The 21093-nt window shown below is 43.1% G+C and overlaps 1 protein-coding gene and 1 long non-coding RNA gene across 5 annotated transcripts in view; one reads left to right on the top strand and one right to left on the bottom strand.

Annotated features, from left to right (window-relative positions):
• Positions 1-8756: 8756 nt before the first annotated feature.
• On the bottom strand, positions 8757-19397 carry LOC120945246. 2 transcript variants are annotated; one of them, XR_005750548.1, is made up of 3 exons: positions 18750-19397; positions 10947-11122; positions 8757-9001 (listed from the first exon to the last, which is right to left on the bottom strand). It is a non-coding gene; the product is annotated as an uncharacterized LOC120945246 (long non-coding RNA). The 2 variants fall into 2 exon arrangements; XR_005750547.1 differs by lacking the exon at positions 18750-19397 and having other exon boundaries at positions 10947-11228.
• The window catches only part of CACNA2D3 (calcium voltage-gated channel auxiliary subunit alpha2delta 3), a 1177822-nt gene continuing 1173824 nt past the window's right edge, over positions 17096-21093 (top strand). The window contains exons 1-2 of one of the 3 annotated variants that reach the window (XM_040359261.1): positions 17096-18306; positions 18906-18987. In XM_040359261.1, the coding sequence (XP_040215195.1) occupies positions 18074-18306; positions 18906-18987 (315 nt within the window). In that variant the 5' untranslated portion in view covers positions 17096-18073. The remainder of the gene's footprint in view (positions 18307-18905; positions 18988-21093) is intronic. The other 2 variants (XM_040359262.1, XM_040359264.1) reach the window with 2 other exon arrangements.

Genomic DNA, 21093 nt, shown 5'->3' with positions numbered 1-21093 from the left:
TGGCGTACGTTCGTGAATCGGCATATCTACTCATTTACATATTCTACGCCGACCGCAATGGAAGCGCCACCAAGCGGCCATCTGAAATATTGCACCCTAAGATAGCACGGCGCAAGCCGTCGTATCTTAGCTATGTTTAAGCGTATCTCTGTTTGAGCATACACTTAAACATAAGTCGGCGTAGATTCTGAGTTAGGTCGGCTTATCTACTGATAAGCCGGCCTAACTCTTACTAAATCTACCTATGTGTGTCTTGCTATAGGGGGGGGGAGACAGGAACACTGGTGGGGGACCCGAGAAGGGGAGGAACCTTTACCTTTAATATCTCTTTAAAAGGATAGTTCACCTTTACAAAAAACCTGCCTAGGTAAGGAAAGTTTGTAGATTAAAATAAACTGTGCAGCTCTGACTAAAGATGAATTATACCCTTGCTATAGGTGTAGGCCATTTATATACCTTATGAAGCCTGAATGGAATACTCCCAGCCAGGACATTGCTAAATACTCCCAGGACGTTGCTAAATGAGGCCTAGTCATCACTGCTCACCTCCACCATCACAGGAGTGAGCTCTTCCTCTGATTCAAAACCCCTCACATACTCTTTCTCTCCCCTGATGCAGTAGCTCTGAGATCAGCATTTGAGAGCTCACTCCTGTGATGGTGGAGGATGACTAGGCCTCACTTAGCAACGTCCTAGGAGGACCTAGCAACGTCCCGGGAATATTCCAGTCAGGTTTCATAAGGTATGTAAATGGCCTACACCTATAACAACTTTAGTCAGAGCTTCACCAGCCAGCTTAAAAAACATGAAACTAGATAATATAATGCACTAGACGACTACACATTACCTTTATAAAACTTTTTTGGGAGGAGTACATAAATTAAGATGTTTTATTAACTGCATGGAGTTCAGTTGAAGGCACAAATATTGTATATTCATCAATAACCACAAAGATATAAATCTACTTTGTGGGCACCAAATGCCTTTAACCACTTAAGGACCCCTTCACATCGATATACGTCGGCAGAATGGCATGGCTGGGCACAATCACGTACCTGTACGTGTCTCTTTAAGCCCAGCTGTGGGGTCGCGAGCGCGCCTCCGGCGGTCCTAAGCTCCGTGACCGCGCCCGTGGGACCCGCGGACCCGATCACCGCCGGTGTCTAGAGTTGCCACCTCATCCCTTTAAAAAGGAACACATATGAATTACACAGGTTCTGAGGTTAATTTAATGCAGGTAAGGCACCAAATGAGTCTAATTACCACCTTAATTAGCCACAGAACCTGTGTAATTAATATGTGTTCCTTTTTAAAGGGATGAGGTGGCAACCCTACCGGTGTCCCGCGATTGGTCACCGGAGCTGAAGAACGGGGAGAGGTGTGTGTGAACACACCTTCCCTGTTCTTCACTGTGGCAGTGCCATTGATCGTCTGTTCCCTGATATAGGGAAAGACGATCAATGACATCACACGTCCAGCCCCGCCCCCCTACAGTTAGAAACGCATATGAGGTCACACTTAACCCCTACAGTGCCCCCTAGTGGTTAACTCCTAAACTGCAATTGTCATTTTTACAGTAAACAGTGCATTTTTATAGCACTTTTTGCTCTGAAAATGACAATGGTCCCAAAAATGTGTCAAAAGTGTCCGCCATAATGTCATAGTCACGAAAAAAAATAGTCACCGTTAGTAGTAAAAAAAAAAAAAAATATTAATAAAAATGCAATAAAACTATCCCCTATTTTGCACAAACCAATCGATAAACGCTTATTGCGATTTTTTTTACCAAAAATATGTAGAAGAATACGTATCGGCTTAAACTGAAGGAAAAAACGTTTTTTTTTATATTTTTGGGGGATATTTATTATAGCAAAAAGTTGCTCTATTTTTGTTTATAGCAGAAAAAATAAAAACCGCAGAGGTGATCAAATACCACCAAAATAAATCTCTATTTGTAGGAAAAAAAGGATGCCAATTTAGTTTCGCACGACCGTGCAATTGTCAGTTAAAGCATAGCAAGGCCGAATCGCAAAAAAAGGGACAAGGTCCTTAACCACTAGCCGACCAGCCGCCGCAGTTGTACGGTGGCAGGTCGGCTCGGCTGCACAAAATCACGTAGGTATATGTAATTTTGCATTTCATACATTAGGGGCGCGTGAGTGCCGCTGGAGGCGCGCGCGTGCCCCCTGCTCGCCCCTGGAGCGAGAACCGGGAGCTGTGTGTGTAAACACACAGCTCCCGGTCCTGTCAGGGGGAGAAATGACTGTTCGTCTGTTCATACAATGTATGAACAGCGATCTGTCATTTCCCCAAGTCAGTCCCACCCACCTTCAGTTAGAACACACATAGGGAACATAATTAACCCCTTCCTCGCCCCCAAGTGTTAACCTCTTCCCTGCCAGTGACATTTTTACTGTAATCAATGCATTTTTATAGCACTGATCACTATAAAAATGCCAATGGTCTCAAAAATTTGTCAAAAGAGTCCGAAGTGTCCGCCATAAGGTCGCAGTACCGATAAAAATCGCTGATCGCTGCCATTACTAGTAAAAAAAAAATATATTAATAAAAATGCCATAAAACTATCCCCTATTTTGTAGACGCTATAACTTGTGCGCAAAGCAATCAATAAACGCTTATTGCGATTTTTTTTAACGAAAAATATGTAGAAGAATACGTATCGGCCTAAACTGAGGATAAAACATGTTTTTTTTATATATTTTTGGGGGATATTTATTATAGCGAAAAGTTAAAAATATTCATTTTTTTCAAAATTTTTGCTCTATTTTTGTTTATAGCGCAAAAAATAAAAACCGCAGAGGTGATCAAATACCACCAAAAGAAAGCTCTATTTGTGGGGGGAAAAGGACGCCAAAGAGGGCAACTGCACTTTGCAAAGTGTACAGACTATTTCCCCTTTTAGAAAATCAACCCCAAAATGTTTTTTTTTTTTATCTTAATGCATTCTTTACATTAATAAAAAAAGCCTTATGTGTGCAACAAACTCCCTTAGCCCCCCAATACTTTCCTGAGCCCAGCGATGTTGCAGGTGTGCCTCGGCTGCCCGGGACTCCCCTCCTCATTGGCTGAGACAGCAGCGTGGCACCATTGGCTCCTGCTGCAATCAAAGTCGGTCAGCCAATTAGGAAAGAAAGGGGGCAGTTCCGGGCCATGGCTCTGTGTCTGAATAGACACAGGGAGCTGTGGATCGGCTTGGGTGCCCCCATAGAAAGTGGCTTGCTGTTGGGGCACTCAACAGGAGGGAGGGGCCAGGAGCACCAAAAAGGGACCCGAGAAAAGGAGGATCAGGGCTGCTCTGTGCAAAACCATTACACAGAGCAGTTAAGTAATGTTTGTTATTTTTAACAAAAAAAAAAAGAAGAGACTTTACAATCACTTTAAAGCTGAACTCCAGGTATGATCTTTAACTTTATACTTACATTGGTCAAGCTCGGCACAATGTAAGTATGCATGTCTCAAACCTGAGGGCCAACTGGGAAAGCTGGCAATCACTGTACTGTAGTAGTTGGTGCTAATATAGCGATAGCCGTGATCTTCTTCTGTCTTGTGATAAGCACAAGACAGAAGACCCTCTGGTCCCTCTGCGTGCTGACCATAGAGGGTCGTTCACTTAACACTAATTTTTTTTTTTACTGAATACAGACATTCTCTGATCGAACAAGGTGGGGTAGCAGGACCGTGACATCAATCTCCACCTGGTCCAATCAAACAAAGACTTGTATTCATTGAAAAAAAGGCATTCTATGAATGGCGGCTTGCTCAGCACTACCGCCATTCATAGAATGCCCTCTTTTCAATGATCACCCTGTAGTCAGCATGCAGTGGGGCATCCGCTTGGCACAGGATGGAAGATATTGGCTATCACTGTAGTAGCACCAACTTAGTAGTTAGTAGTAGCTTCCCCAGAGGCCCCTCAGGTATGAGATATACATACTAATATTGATCCAAACTGAACCAAGCTAAGTATGTAATGAAGACCATACATGGAGTTCAGTATTGGGGGCTCATTTACATTTGTACAGTGGGGTTGATTTATTAAGACTGGAGATTGCAAAATCTATTAACAGAAAAGCATAGGTGTGCGCAGCCTACTGCATTAGGGTGTGCACCCAAAAGTTCAAACACTTATGTCTGTGTGTATATATGGGCAGTAGGGCAATGGACGGTGTCAGTAGGGCAGTAGACGATGCCATTAGGGCAGTAGACAATGTCAGTAGGGCAGTGGATAATGCCAGTAGGGCAGTGGACGATGCCAGTAGGGCAGTGGATAATGTCAGTAGGGCAGTGGACGATGCCATTAGGGCAGTAGACGATGTCAGTAGGGCAGTGGATAATGCCAGTAGGGCAGTGGACAATGTCAGTAGGGCAGTGGACGATGCCAGTAGGGCAGTGGATAATGTGAGTAGGGCAGTGGATAATGTCAGTAGGGCAGTGGATAATGTCAGTAGGGCAGTGGACAATGTCAGTAGGGCAGTGGACGATGCCAGTAGGGCAGTGGATAATGTCAGTAGGGCAGTGGATAATGTCAGAAGGGCAGTGGATGATGTCAGTAGGGCAGTGGATGATGCCAGTAGGGCAGAGATTGGTGTCAGTAGTTTTTTTTATTATAACTTTTGTCCCACTTTGAGACAGGGAAAGGGACCGAGGACAGAGCTTCCCCTGCCTCTTTCTCTTCATCCAAGCATCAGGGGAAATCTGTACATTACAACATGATTAGGGTGTGCCCAGGCACACCTGGCACACCCTGTGTGCACGCCTATGCAGAAAAGTCAGTGCTACTACCCATACAACACATGGATAGCAGAGCTCACAGGTGCTGGATCCACAGTCGCTGACTGAGTAGAGTGATGTGGAAAAAATTATCCGCACTGCATTTGGTGCTCTTAAAATATCTTCATTTTATTGAATAGCCACAGTAAACAAACGCAGATTTATTCAGTTGACGCGTTTCAGACTAATAAGGCCTTAGTCATAACCACAAAGTACAAAATCTGGTGCAGCTGTGTATGATAGCCAATCAGCATTTAACTTCAGCTTGTTCAATGAATGTTTGACAAAAAAAAGTAGACGCTGATTGGTTTCTATGCAGAGCAGTTTTCTGCACTCTCCATTTTAGTAAATCAATCCCATTGTGTTTAACACATGCATGTTAACTTGCTTTGCATTAAGACACCCCAATTCTTTGAATAGGTTTCCCAACATGCCACCATGATTTTTACATTGCCATGCATTTAGGTGCACTGCAATACAGGTTTGTTCATTCTGCTTGTCACTGCAACGCAATACTGCAATGCAACAGCGTGCCTCAAACATATGTCGTATTTCAGGGTTAAATAAATTCATGTGATCTTCAGAAGCAAGACTGACCAATCTAAGAGTCAGCAGGAGTCAAGGCACCATAATGCGAGGAAGTAGGTATAGTTTCAAATATATGTCACATTGCAGTTCTATTTCATGAAATTGGTGTTCCATCTTTGGGATTCCTAGCCTCATGAAATTGCAGATGGAGCATTATTGTCATCTGTAGATCTAACATCATGTCCTCTGAACAGGGGAGAGGGGGAGACAATTTATTCTGCTTTCTACTCATTACAGCACCAAGTACAGAGCTACATTTTTCACTTTTGTACAATATACTGCGATACCATAACACTATACATGCAATAAAGAAATACCGTGGGTTAAAAAATTGAATTTAAGTTTATAGTTTATTACAGCAAATCTCATTAGTATAAATATTTACCAAAATATATAAGAAGGTTAAACAACAGTTAACCACTTCCATACAGGGCACTTATACACCTTCCCGCCCAGACCAATTTTTAGCTTTCAGTGCTGTTGCACTTTAAATTACAATTGCACGGTCATGCTACACTGTACCCAAACTAAATTTTTATCATTTTGTACCCACAAATAGAGATTTCTTTTGGTAGTATTTGATCACCTCTGGGATTTTTATTTTCTGCAAAAAATAATAATAAATGACCGAAAATTTAGAAAAAAAATACTTTTTTTTCCCGTTATAAAACATTGTAAATAAGTACGTTTTCTCCTTCACTAATGGGCACTGATGGTACTGCACTGACTGGCACTGATAAGGTGGCACTGATGGGCACCGATGAGGTGGCACTGATGTGGTGGCATTGATGATGGGCACCAATATGTGGCACTGATGGGCGGCACGGATGGGCACTGATGGGCGGCACAGATAGGTGGCACAGATGGGCACAGATAGGCGGCACGGATGGGCAGGGATAGGCGGCACGGATAGGCAGGGATAGGCGGCATGGATAGGCAGGGATAGGCGGCACAGATGGGCAGGGATAGGTGGCACGGATGGGCAGGGATAGGCGGCACGGATGGGTAGGGATAGGCGACACGTATGGGCACTGATAGGTGGCATGGATGGGCACTGATAGGCGGCATGGATGGGCATAGATGGGCACTAACTAATGTGTTGTACTAATGGATGCCAATCAGTGCCAAACAATGCCTGCCAATCAGTGATGCCCATTGTGGGCACTGATTGGCATCCATTGTGGCACTGATTGGCATCCATTATGTGTCATCCCTGGTGGTCTAGGGTGGCATACCTTTGATTTAAATCCCTGGTGATCTAGTGGAATCTCTGGTGGTCCAGTGGGCATCCCTGGTGGTCCAGTGGGCATCCTCAGGGGGGGCTGTGCTGATAATCGATCAGCACAAACCCCCCCTGTCACAGGAGCAGCCGATCGACTCTCCTCTACTCGCGTCTGACAGACGCGAGTGAGGAAAAGCCGATTACCGGCTTTTGCTGTTTACATCGTGATCAGCCGTGATTGGACACGGCTGATCACGTGGTAAAGTGTCTCCGTGAGAGACACTTTACCTAGACCGGTGTTGCGGGGTGTCAGACTGACACCCTGCAACAACGATCGCCGCGATGCGCGCCCCCAGGGGCGCGCAGCGGCTCAGAATCCTGAGGACGTCATATGACGTCCGGTCAGGATTCTACAACCACTTTGCCACCGTCAATTTGTCATTGGCGGGCGGCAAGTGGATAAAGACTAACTCCACTTTTGTTGAGAAAAAAAACATTCCCCTCTGGGTGATCTATGTACATTGCAGGGATTTTAACAATCTTTGATGCAGATTCCTACCTTTTGTTATTCTGAAGAAATAACGATTTGATTGTCTGTGTCCATGTGCTGTGTGAGTCTGTATTTGAGTGATTTTATAATTTTCAATCAGCTGCTGCACCTGCAGGGCTCTAATGAGGAAAGTGCAGGGACTGCATCCCTTTAGGCCCCTTTCGGATGGGGGCGGACTCTGTCAAGAGGATTCGCCTGCTCAGATGGGGATCTCTCTGCTGAGACACAGGTCCGCTATACAGAGTGGACACAAACACAGACTCCTGTTTTCTATGGGGCGGTCGAATGGAAACGGTCCGCCTGTCCATTTCCATCCAACTGTCATCCAATCTGATCTGCTGGACAGATGGCGAACGTATACCCATTCATCTGTTTTTACTGGACCGGATCAGCTGCCAGCGGGTGTCTGGAACACATGTCTGTGGCTACATAGAGAATAATGGGATCGAAAAATGGACATACAGACCCGATCAGTCCGCTGGTGTGAAAGGGGCCTTAGATGTGATTTCTCTTTGAGAGTATCTCACCACAAATGAATTTTTTGTTGCAAGGGATGCTCAAAATATGACTTGTATCTTAGTGCAGGCTTCTGTAAAGATCAGTGAGCCAATCACACGAGCAGAAAGGGGCATATCTGGGGGGCATCTGTGCATAAAATGTCTCCAGGCTGCCACACTGATTTTTACAGAAAATTACAGAGCTGCAGAATGAAAAGGAAAAGTAATGTTTAATAACAATCAATTACAATATGACTTGTCACACAATTTGTTTTTTTATTTGCTATTTTTTTTTTTTTCACAAAAGCAAAGTTACACTTTGAAAGAACATATCAAGATGTTTTCACACATACCTTCCTCAAAGCTGAGTTGATACTCAAATATTATCTAAAAACAAGAGTCGTTTGTAGAGTTGAGCGGACACCTGGATGTTCGGGTTCGGGTCCGAACCCGAACTTTAAAAAAAAAGTTCGGGTTCGGGAACCCGAACCTGAACCCGAACTCCGAACCCCATTATAGTCAATGGGACACGGACTTTTAGAAAAAAAAATGCGCGGAGGTCCCCGCAAATTCAATAACCAGACCCTTTAGGTCTGGTATGGATATTAAGGGGAACCCCGCCGTCAATTTAAAAAAAAAAATACGTGTGGTTCCCCCTAAATATCCATAACCAGACCCGTTATCCGAGCACGTTGACCTGGCTGGCCGGCCGCAGAAAAGAGGGGGGGACAGAGTGCGGCCCCCCCTCTCCTGAACCGCACCAGGCCACATGCCCTCAACATGGGTTTTTCCCGAACTCCGATCCCGGACCCAAACTTTTTCCAATTATTCGGGTTTGGGTCCGGGAAAAACCCAAAGTCCGTACCGAAGCCGAAATTTACAGTTCGGGTTCGCTCAACCCTAGTTGTTTGTATTCCTTCTTTAATCTGTGTATCATATTTTTCAGATCAGTACAGTAATCCAGTATGAAACGTTGTCTCTGTACATAGGAAGGAAAGACCCCAACTATGCCAACATCCATTAATTATACAAAAGGATTGAATGAGTTAAAAAAAAAAAAACTCCATCAAAATATGGCGGAATTTACTAGCACAATACAATGCAATGGTTTAACAATACAAAAGTTTCTTTATTACAAAAGTTAAAATACGATAACATGTAACACACAAGGACACCCTATTAGCAAACAGGGTCAACAGAAATAGATACAAGAGCTTTAGGATTAAAGGTTAAATATAGTGTAGCCACAAATTGTATAAGAGTATCAGTTGGTAAAATCCATAAAACTCCTTCATGTCTTCTTGTGAACTGGTTTCGCAGAAAATAGCTTCCTCAGGACTTTTTGGGTGGAAGCTGGTACATGATTAAAATAAGAAAAGGAAATAACATAAGTACTCATAATATGGAAATGTATATATTGTATTTTAGCCAAATTTTGGGTTCTTGGGGGGACAGGGGACAGTAGCTTCCTGTAATTAAGACCGATCACTGATGATTCTCTCCTTTTGCAGGGTGACAGGACTTGTATCCTCCCCCTCCTGGTCACACTGATGTCTAGAAACTGGCCTAATGGGGTTGTAAATGTACAATTTTGTTTCCTAAATAGCTTCCTTTACCTTAGTGCAGTCCTCCTTCACTTACCTCATCCTTCCATTTTGCTTTTAAATGTCCTTATTTCTTCTGAGAAATCCTCACTTTCTGTTCTTCTGTCTGTAACTCCACACCGTAATGCAAGGCTTTCTCCCTGGTGTGGAGTGTCGTGCTCGCCCCCTCCCTTGGACTGCAGGAGAGTCAGGACGCCCACTAACACACAGCTCCTTTCTCTATCTGCAATGTAGAAAGCGTCCTGACTCTCCAGTAGTCCAAGGGAGGGGGTGAGCACGACACTCCACACCAGGGAGAAAGCCTTGCATTACTGTGTGTAGTTACAGACAGAAGAACAGGAAGTGAGGGTTTCTCAGAAGAAATAAGGACATTTAAAAGCAAAATGGAAGGATGAGGTAAGTGAAGGAGGACTGCACTAAGGTAAAGGAAGCTATTTAGGAAGAAAAAAAATTGTACCTTTACAACCCCTTTAACCACTTCCCGAGCGCCGCATGTATATGTACGTCCACAGAATGGCACATACAGGCAAATGGGCGTACATGTACGTCCTTGCCTTCTAGCGGGTGGGGGGTCCGATCGGGACCCCCCTCCCCGCTACATGTGGCGGTCGGATTCCTGCGGGGAGCGATCCGGGATGACGGCGCGGCTATTCGTTTATAGTCGCGATCGCTCCCCGGAGCTGAAGAACGGGGAGAGCCGTATGTAAACACGGCTTCCCCGTGCTTCACTATGGCGCTGCATCGATCGAGTGATCCCTTATATAGGGAGACTCGATCAATGACGTCAGTCCTACAGCCACACCCCCCTACAGTTGTAAACACACACTAAGTGAACACTAACTCCTACAGCGCCCCCTGTGGTTAACTCCCAAACTGCAACTGTCATTTTCACAATAAACAATGCAATTGAAACTCATTTTTTGCTGTGAAAATGACAATGGTCCCAAAAATGTGTCAAAATTGTCCGAAGTGTCCGCCATAATGTCGCAGTCACGAAAAAAATCGCTGATCGCCGCCATTAGTAGTAAAAAAAAAAAAAATAATAAAAATGCAATAAAACTATCCCCTATTTTGTAAACGCTATAAATTTTTTTACCAAAAATAGGTAGAAGAATACGTATCGGCCTAAACTGAGGAAAAAAAACATTTTTATATATGTTTTTGGGGGATATTTATTACAGCAAAAAGTAAAAAATATTGCATTTTGTTTTAAATTGTCGCTCTATTTTTGTTTATAGCGCAAAAAATAAAAACCGCAGAGGTGATCAAATACCACCAAAAGAAAGCTCTATTTGTGGGGAAAAAAGGACGCCAATTTTGTTTGGGAGCCACGTCGCACGACCGCGCAATTGTCTGTTAAAGCGACGCAGTCCCGAACTGTAAAAACCCCTTGGGTCTTTAGGCAGCAATATGGTCCGGGGCTTAAGTGGTTAAAGGAGATTGTGCTTTTGTCTTATTGGCCAACTATATTTTTCCTTTCTAACTTGCTTTAGAAAATGACAGCCGGTCTTTGGTTAGCTGCTTTACACTCTCACCCCCCCCCCCCCCCCCCCCCAATTTTCATCAATCAGTTCTAATGTATTACTATATGTATCATCAAGCAACATTTGCTGTGCATTTAAACCTCATGATTAGCTGAGAGAGGGCAGCAAATCAGTAATCATCGTTAATAATCATAGACAATGTCCACTTACCAAGCTTACACTTACTAGCTCTCTCAGCCATACGTTACGCTGTTCCTGTAGTGTCATAAAATATTCAAGCGCGTCAGCCCGTTTGCCTTTCGATGTTTCCTCTCTGCTTAATTGATTTTATCCCAGGAAGCTCTGGCTCACTAATTTTAGCAAACAGGCGCGTGCATCCTCACAATCTATGGAATATTGCAGATTAGCCACTAATTAATTGAGTGTTCACACAGCTGAACAGCAAAGTCCAACATGCAGCAAAAACAAGGTTAAAATTAGCACGCTATACATATACAGACCCAACTTTCCAGTGGGTGGAATATTCTGAATTGTGACGCATACCAGCAGTGAAATCCATGGAAAAAAAAAATATATGTCCAACCTTACAGTAATTCTTTTGTTTTTTTCCGTTTAGAATAAAGGGAAGGAGATACTCTGTGTGCAGTTTGTGTGCAAGGAGGCGAGTAATTCATTATACATGGTAAGTCATCCATGCATATCTGTACATTTTGCCTGTAGGTTATCAGTGCACCTGGCGTTCCGATGTCTAGCTTGCATTAAAGGCACTGCTGGAGGAATCTTTAGTATATATATATATTTATATACATTTTGCAAATTCTGCACAATCGGTGCGTATAAAACATTACTCTTGTGTAAATTTTCAAAGAAGAACTTGGATCTAATGAAAATGCAGAGATTTATTCAACTTGTGAAGAGAGCAACACATAGGCTATCATTGCTTTAGTGTATGCTGCAGGGCTGCTTTACTAGGTAGCGGGTTACTGACTCTGAATAAGCATGTAGGATGGGAGCTCATACTTTTCAATCTTCATTGACTGCATTCTTATTCCAGGTTAGTCGTCCCCTGATAATAAATCTGAGAACCGGAAAGAAAAGCTGTGGAGTTTGCACTTTTAAAAACCAAGGGCCAGATCCACATAGAAATAGATTGGCGCAGCGTATCAGAAATACGCTACGACGCCGTACCTTACCTGGCGTAATTTCGAATCCTTAAAGATTTTGCGCCGTAAGTTACGGCGGCGTAGTGGCTGCGGAATTCAAATCGGCTATTAAATGAAGCGCGTCCCCGCGCCGAATGAACTGCGCATGCTCCGTTTCTAAATTTCCCGCCGTGCATTGCGCTAAATGACGCAACAACATCATTTTTTTAACTTAGACGTGAATTACGTCCATCCCGATTCACGGACGACTTACGCAAAAAATAAAAAAAATTCAAATTTCGACGCGGGAACGACGGCCATACTTGACATGGCAAGTCTAACTATACGGCGCAAAATACCAGCTTTAACTATACGCCGGAAAAAGCCGACTAGAGACGCCGTAAAAAAATGCGCCGGCCGCTCGTACGTTCGTGGATCGTCCGAAATAGCTAATTTGCATACCCAACGAGGAAAAAGACGTGAATGCCACCCAGCGGACGCCAAAGTATTGCATCTTAGATCCGAAAGGCGTACGAGGACGTATACCTGTCGGATCTAACCCAGATGCCGTCGTATCTTGGTTTGAGGATTCAAACCAAAGATAAGACGCGGTAATTTGAAAGTACGACGGCGTATCAGTAGATACGCCGGCGTACTCTGTCTGTGGATCTGCCCCCAAGTCAGCAGTGGCAACTTCACATATCTCCAAGCATGGGATTCCTTTAAAGTGAACCAATGGCTAGACTCTGGATGCGCGTATACTTATTCTAAAAGTGGAGGTTCACCCTGAAACAATTATATATCATTACATCCAGCATACTTGCGACATGAACAGTATGCTGGTAATTTTTTTTTCTCGCCGTACATACCGTTATATTGTTATTTTCCCCCCGGCTTCCGGGTTCTGATTCCCGCGGGACTGGACGTTCCTATTCAGGAGGTAGATGATTGACGTCTGGTGAAAAACTTCCCAAGGCGCATAAGGCGCGTCACCAGTTTTCCGTGAATAGCCGACCTGTGAGTCGGCTCTATATGGCGCCTGCGCAGTTAGCCCTACACGGTGGGCGCAGGCGCCGTATAGAGTCGACTCGCAGGTCAGGTATTTACGGAAAACTGGTGATGCACCTTGGGAAGTTTTTCACCAGACCTCAATCATCTACCTCCTGAATAGGAACGCCCAGTCCCGCGGGAATCAGAACCTGGAAGCCGGGGGGAAAATAACAATATAACGGTATGTACGGCGAAAAAAAAAAAAAATACCAGCATACTGTTCATGTCGCAAGTATGCTGGATGTAATGTCATATAATTGTTTTAGGGTGAACCTCCACTTTAAAGTGGATGGAAACCTGATTCATGAAATTTGAGCTGGGCACATATATCTGCAGTATTTTGTTATCTCTCTCCAATGAGCTAAGTCCTGTAGCTCTCTCCTGAACCATTCCTCTGTTATCAGCCTGTCTCTGACACTTTAGACAACAGCAGCCTGAATCTTCTGTCAGGGGAGGTTGCTAAAATAGATTAGCGGGGAGCTGGCCCTATTACAAAACACCTCTGAGAGTCTCTGCCTATGAAGAGAGAAGGTGTGTGCCTTTCCTCCAATCAGCAATGTTAGCTATCTTGGCTGTATGTCCAGACATCACACTCTGTGTTAAACAGAAAGAGAACATTTCCTAACACAATCTGAACTTTCTAAACCGTATATAAATGTGAAGACAGCAGATATACATGTTAAACCTATGTAGGGAGATTTGGTTTATTCCTGTATCATCTGAGGCTGTTTACTTCACTGGGTGTATGGAGGGTTTATATCCACTTTAACAAGCTGTGAGGCTCCATTCACACTATGTAGGTGCGGCTGAGCATGCACAATTTTCATGTATTCCTGCATATTACGTTTAGGGCAGCTGATTCATTTCATTTGGCTGCCCTGTGCAGGAGAAATAAGCAAAATAATGCCTGCACCATTTTAAAAATTACACTGCATCAAAATGGATGGCACTACAGTGCTTTTGTGTGAGTGTGTTTGAAAGATGCACCAATGTGTGTCTGCAAAGGGACACCGTGTTTGTGCATGTGGAAAGCACATGATTCTGCAAGTTTTCCCGCAATGCCCTGAACTAAACAAAGCCTAAATGAGCCTAAACCAACCCTTGCTGACCTCTGTAGCTGCAGGCACCGTGTAGCAATTCATCCTCAAAATTCACATCAGAAGCACTGAAGTCCTCAAGACCTCTCTCAGTAGCTCAGCTCCTCCCTCCCAGACCCCCTCTATTGTGTTCATATTAGAGATTAGAAGGCTGGAAGGCCACCCAGTCATTGCTGGAAGAGGGATTGGGGGGAGCTAAGCTGCTGAGAGAAGTATTTTAGTGCTTTTGATGCTAACTTTGAGAATGCATTGCTCCACAGTGTCTGCAGTCAGTGAGGGATTGTTATTGAGGATTTGTTTTAAAGCTCATTTCCTGATTGTAATAATATGTAGATACGTAGATACGTGATTGGGCAAAGCCTAGCCACAGATTTGCTTTAAAGCCCATCTCCAGCCTAAAATGTTTTTGTTACTTTTGGTTTAAGCAGGGAAGGGTTCAAGCTTTTCTTGGGGTTTGACTACTGTCTGTGTCTCTATTTGGGGTATTGCTCTAATTTTTGAGCCCTTTGACACCACGACAAGAAATAAAAGGCATAGGGGTCATGGGCAAAGGATGCTACATATTGCAATACAGACCTGATCTATTCTAGCTCTTTCCCACGCTACCAAAATGAATGTGTTTTTGCAACTGTCAATTACAGTCGTATAGGTTTATTATCATTTCTTGGTCCCTTGTCATAGGTATGGGATGTAAAGGAAAATCTCCTTGGCATTGACACAGAAAGAATAAAAAAGATAGTTCTTACCCTACCCAAAACAAAAACAAAAAATCTTGGACTAAAATTAGCCTTTAAAATTATATATACCTAGCTATTACTTCTTTCCTTTTTTTTCTGCATTGAATGAGAGGCTTATATGCAGCCCAGAACTCTAAAAATAATGGCCCAGATTCTCAAAGGGCTTACGACGGCGCAACGCAATGTACGCCGTCGTAAGTCATAATCTGGGCCGTCGTATCTATGCGACTGACTCTTAGAATCAGTTACGCATAGATATCCATTAGATCCGACAGGCGTAAGGCTCTTACGCTGTCGGATCTTAAATGCATTTTTTTTTTTTGCCGCTAGGTGTCGTCTCCGTCGTTTTCCCCGTCGAGTATGCAAATTAGCAAAATACGCAAATTCCCGAACTTACACGCGGTCGACGCAGTGAAGTTACGATGTTTACATTAGATTTGCGACACGTAAACTTGCCCCTGCTATATGAGGGGCAACCAATGTTAAGTATGGCCGTCGTTCCCGTGTCCAAATTTTAAAATTTACGTTGCTTGCGTAAGTCGTCCGTGAATGGGGCTGGACGCCATCACGTTGAAACCAATGACGTTCTTGCGACGTCATTTAGCGCAATGCACGTCAGGAAATTTTAGGGACGGCGCATGCGGATTACGTTCAGCGCGGGAACGCGCTTAATTTAAATGCTATACGCCCCCTACCTGCCTAATTTGAATTAGGCGGGCTTGCGCCGGGTGATTTACGCTACGCCGCCGCAACTTTACAGGCAAGTGCTTTGTGAAAAAAGCACTTGCCTGTAAAACTTGCGGCGGCGTAACGTAAATGACATACGTTACACCGCCGCAGTTTTACGCCCATCTACGAGAATCTGGGCCAATGTGCCCATATGCACACACTTAACACAGGGCAAATATTGTCAGCTTTATTACATTATAGGAGCTCAGTTTTTGAAAAATCATTGGGGATATGATATGTGTAAGATGGCACCATTACTAGTGTTATTGTTTTTTTGAGGGTTGATAAGGCATAGTTGGCCCTATTTATAGTTTTTGTATATCTTTAAAGTATCACTATACTCTTTTTTTACAGTCTAACCTTCCAATGCTGATGCTGATCTCACCTTGAGTTGTGGTACTGGTGCCTATTGCTAAACTGACCATGAAAAAGGAGCTAGGAATTACTACAATTTTTCAATCTTATGGGACTTTGTTATCACTCAAAAGCAGAAAGGCAAAGACTTGATAATTGCAAGCGATGATCGTCATCAGGAAAATCACTCCATAGACCCGTCTACAGCCAGTGTAACTGTGAAAGTTCAAAAGACTGACAGTTAATCTACACACTATCTGCCTTTTTTTAAGTTGAAAGATTGTATCTGCTTGGTACAGTAGCAAGAGAGATGGCTTTAAAAAGTGAGACACATCTTTGTGAATTTTTAGGTGGATAGACCATCTGACTCCAATAGTGCAACCTCAACGCATCTGTAAGTGCAATACATTTGGATGATGTTTGCATTGATGTTCACCTTTTCTATAATACAGTCAAATATTCCTTATGTGATTTAGGATAAAGTTTATGTTACTCATCTAAACTTTTCTAAGTCTTGCTTTTGGTATGTTAAATGCTTTTTTTTTTTAAGGAAGGCAGAGGTTGATGCTTTTAAAGAAAGTGTATGTCTGAATTTTTATAATCGAATGTCTGGGTTAAGCATTCTTTGTTATAAGCTATATCCATCTCGCCCCTGCCTTGACCTTTGACCCTGACGCTGTTGACCTCCCAAGTAAATGAACCTGAAAATGTCAGTCCAATTGCAGCAAAAGGCATCATCCAGACCTGCATGTCATGGATAGCTAATAATCTGTTATAATGAGGACTCCTATTTGCATACAATCTCTGAAAACCGGTGTTGTGTATGTATGCAACCATCCCCATTGCTTAGAAAGGTCTTCCAAACTTTGCTGCAGGGGATAATATCTCTCAGCAGCACATGGGTTAAATAATATACATGATCTTTTACGCTAATGTGAACAGATCTCACCATAGTAATATGCTAATTGCAAATAATCGTGGCATTTTGTGAGCTGTTAGATTAATGGAGGCTCAGCATGCACGCCTTGAAAGGAATGCACAATAATAAAAGAAGAGTAGTGAGTCAGACAAGCAAAAAGGAATAAGTGTTTGGATTAATAACGGGGAAAAAAAAAATTCTCTAGAGCTGCTGAGCATTTTTTTTTTTTTTATGGGAGAGATCTGATGCTTAGTCTACCAAAGGGATTCCTCCTCAAACCAAAATTAATAATTTATTCATAGGCTCAAGTCACTTAGCCTGCATTGATCTAGCAAAGGCTGTCTTTCTTTCCCTTTCATTCATAAGCGTTTAAGTTCCAGATTTCTCCAAGCAGCAGCTGCTGCTGCAGCTGTGATAGGATGCAACGTGCCTCTATGCACAGGGACAGGCTACATACGACTTAATTGAGGCGAGCCGGGTGATTGTCCTTGTCACTGGAAAACTGCCTGCGATCCCAACATGACATGTCAGCGAGGTTTCGCTTCTCATCCACGGCTTCCTCTCCACTTTGTCAGCAAGCTGCTTCTCGGCTGGATGTAGCCTGCTTGTTCACACAACAAAAGCTTCTATGCAGTACGGCACTGAATGAATTGGGGGAACTCTCTTGTCTCCGGTGGGTGTTCATTGTCCCTTGTGTCAGCCCCCCACCACAACCATCCTCAATCGCTGTCAACATAACCCCCCCCCCCCCCAAGCAACTACTGAGCAAGACCGTCCCTCCGAGAAGATCCACTTGCCTTATAACTGCTCTCCTTGTCAACTCTTCCTTTAATTCCTGTCCTCCTAGTCTTGTTTTATTGTATATTATACGCTTGGTCCATCTCGCACAAGTTCCCTTCTTTCCTTTTTTTTTCCTATTTGTCAGCACTTTTCCATTAATGCCTGTTCTTGCTCCAGTGAAGCAGCACTAGACTTGATATGGGATGAAGGCTCGAGGTTACCGGCAACATAAAGGAGACCTGGAGGCAGCTTCCCATTTGTAAAGTGAGCAGTAATTGTGAGAGGACAGACTGCACAGTTGGAATCAATAGTCTGCTTTCCTTGCAGCTAAGAGCACTCCAGTCTCGCAGTAGGTCAGGGAAGTAACTCCAGTGCACTGCTCTTACTGCAGAGTTGTACAGGAGTAGAACGCACGAGGCTGCAGTGCTGGTACATCACGCTTCCTGTTACCAAGGACACAACTTTTCAAGTCATCACAGGCTTCTCCTCACACTCTTACACCACAATCCCATGGACCGTTCTAGGATGGATGATCAATGATCAGCATAGATCCCTTCCAAACTGCTCTTCAAGGGGGAAACCGAATATCAGCCCGTGCTTTCATTTTACTGTACCAACCTCTACCGACATGAGACAAGGAACCATGCAAGGCATTTTCACTTTTCCTCTAGCTTTTGGAATCTTTTTCTTTTTCTTCTGGATAGCTTTGCATACGACACTAAAGCCAGCGATTGGATCGGAACAGCAGATCCCCTTATCTATGTAAGTGACAAGTCTCCTTTTTTTTTTTTTCGCAGCCTTGCGTATTTTTTTTTATGACTGAGGATGTGGCGTAAACTTATCTGTTGTGAAGCAAGTTTGTGAGACTGCAGCTATTTTTTTTCCAAGAGCTGTTTTAATGTCCCCCCATTAAAAGCAGTCAGGCGGGGAGCCGAATATGGCTTTTTGTTCCCTCTTGCCACCTCCGGATCATTTACCTGCTGTAGAATTTTTGACCTTGCTTTCCGATTTTGCAGGCGTCCTTCTGATACTGTCATTTTTATCCGCATCCGTTGTGGCATTAAATTGGTGGTGAATGAAGCGGATCTTAGCACAGCTAACAGTGTAATTTCTAAGGGGAGTTAAAGCTAAATCTTCATTGTTATAGTTAAAAAAAAAAGATCACAACTGCAGCATAGGAAAGAGACAGATGAGAAAGGCCTTACCTTTTCTTGGGAGCTAGATGTATTAATGCTTTGGTTTTGCAAGTAGCTTAACTGTCTTGATATTTATGATGCGTGTAACTAAGCTTTTTCGTGGTTTATGCTACTATCCGTGTGATGCCGGTATACTACATCTCTCTCTATGTCTTGTCCTGCTAGGGTGAAGCTTTGGGCCTCGGCGTTCGGTGGGGAGATCAAATCCATAGCTGCTAAGTACTCAGGTTCCCAGCTTCTGCAGAAGGTAAGCGCTGTATTGATGCTCACTACTGATTGCAGCAGTTTTGCGCGTTGGGAGAGCTATATCGATAGCACAGTCGGGTGGAGATTCTCCCTCCATGCAATCAGCCTTTATTATATCGTGGAATCTAAAAATAACTGGTTAATTAAGTCATTATACGTAATTGCAAAATCCGACAGAACGAACAGACTGTCTAGCAGTGGCATCCAGGATTTTTTTTTTTTCACGGGGCACGATGGGTTTGCCTATTTGGGTTCCTGTTCCTAGCTACTAACAGCTGGTAGAGTGGAAATGGCTAACTTAATTCCAAGACCATATTAGTGTTTATTTTCGTATTCCCCCGGCTTGTATGTATCAGAGGATTGCACAGTACAGGCGTCAGGAGGCACAGCCGTATTGTCATCTCCGCAGTTCTTCCAATCCCATTATTCCCCAATCATCTCGACCCAGAGCTCGGATGTATTACATCATTACAGATAAGAGGCTGGGGCTGTGGTTATCTCCCCGCTCAGCCGCACAGCTGGGTAATAACCCAAAGAAGTCATGTACAAACTTGAGGAATCTGTCTAAGTTGAAATTATTGCAGGCTGTAATGAGCAAGGTGAAACAGAGATTATCAGTGCGGCGGCAAAAGCTGCACCTTTTCCCAGATTAAAGGCGTGTGTCAAAGACCCACAAACCATTTTGATGAACTGTTTTTGCCGATAAGTCTGTGACATGCAGTTCTAACGTCCTTTATATTGGATATGTGACAATAGTAGATAGTTGGTGCATTAAGAGTTAATTAACATGGCGCCTTGCCTTTAGGAATTCTTAAACTCAATACAATAATAGAGTGCAGAGTTCTGTATAAGGATTAATGGCCATGGCCAATTTTTTGCTAGCAGTGTGGCGCGTACAAGAATCAGTAGCGATAAATGGCAATTTAAGAATTAAAATATGATCAATATTGTGCAGTTACAAGTAACAAAACTCTGTATTGTCACTCAAAGAGATCTTGATTGATCTTTAAAAATCGTTTCTTCCAATTATACAACGCCTTGATTTTCCATAAATGAGCAACAGATCTTTTGTGCACAAACGGATGATCATTTGAGCCAGGGTAAAAGATCACAGCAGGTATATGGGGATATTTTATCAACATTGAGTTTGGGTTTAGCTTTGGGTTGGCCATGCAACGCTGATATCCAATTTTTTTAAACTGAAAGACTTAATATCATCATAGTAGTTAAATGACTGTTTGTAAATGATCAGTAATGAGTTACAGGCCCGGGAATACACTTAAGCGAATCATAAAATTTTCAGCAAAATATTTGTCCAGTCATTTTCTAGCAGGTTTGCAGTTTCGCCCGCTCCAGCTGCTAAATGACCACATATATCAGTAAAAAATACTAAAAAATATACCTGGCAAACAAACTTTTTAAACAAATTATTTATCCCATGATATTTTTTTTTATGTATTCACTAATTTGTCAATATGAAAATCCAAAAATTGGCCTGTATCTGACCATTCTTTGGTTGGTCGCAGAAGTGGTCTTTAATATAAGCACTTAACCCCTAGCGCATGTCGTGACTGGTGTTGTCGCATTCAGTATATGTGCAGTGAAAGTAGTATTCCCTTTACCTAACCTAATCTCCACACATGGAATTATTCCAGGTACAACTTAACTTTTACAAACTAATACTTTTGACGAACATTTTGAGCATACAGTTAGTAATACTGAATATTTTGGGGTTTAAAAATACAGCTTTCTCTTTACTTTGTCCATTATGTCTCTTACTGCACTGTACACATGCTGTAGAGTCTATGTAGAAACTTCCTATGGATGAGTGCAAGCTCTAATTGTAGATACAATTGACAGATTTAGCGCAGTGACTATGGCAGAATGTACCAGCACATGGGGTGTTGGCATGGCTGTTTTACTCCAAGGAGTGCACAGGAAAGGGTACCATTGATACACCTGAACTCAGTGCCATGTCACATTAGCGATCCTGTAACTTGCTATTGCTGAAAAATGCAAGGATGTATATCTACTTTGCATGTGTTGCCTCCTAGCCTGCTTCAGCAGCAAGGTATCATTCCCTTTCTGCAGAGATGCTACAAACTTA

This window comes from Rana temporaria, chromosome 7 (assembly GCF_905171775.1).
Source record: "Rana temporaria chromosome 7, aRanTem1.1, whole genome shotgun sequence".
Classification (NCBI taxonomy): Eukaryota; Metazoa; Chordata; class Amphibia; order Anura; family Ranidae; genus Rana; species Rana temporaria.
Note: the sequence above shows the minus strand (reverse complement) of the source record. Positions and strands in the feature narration are given on the sequence as shown.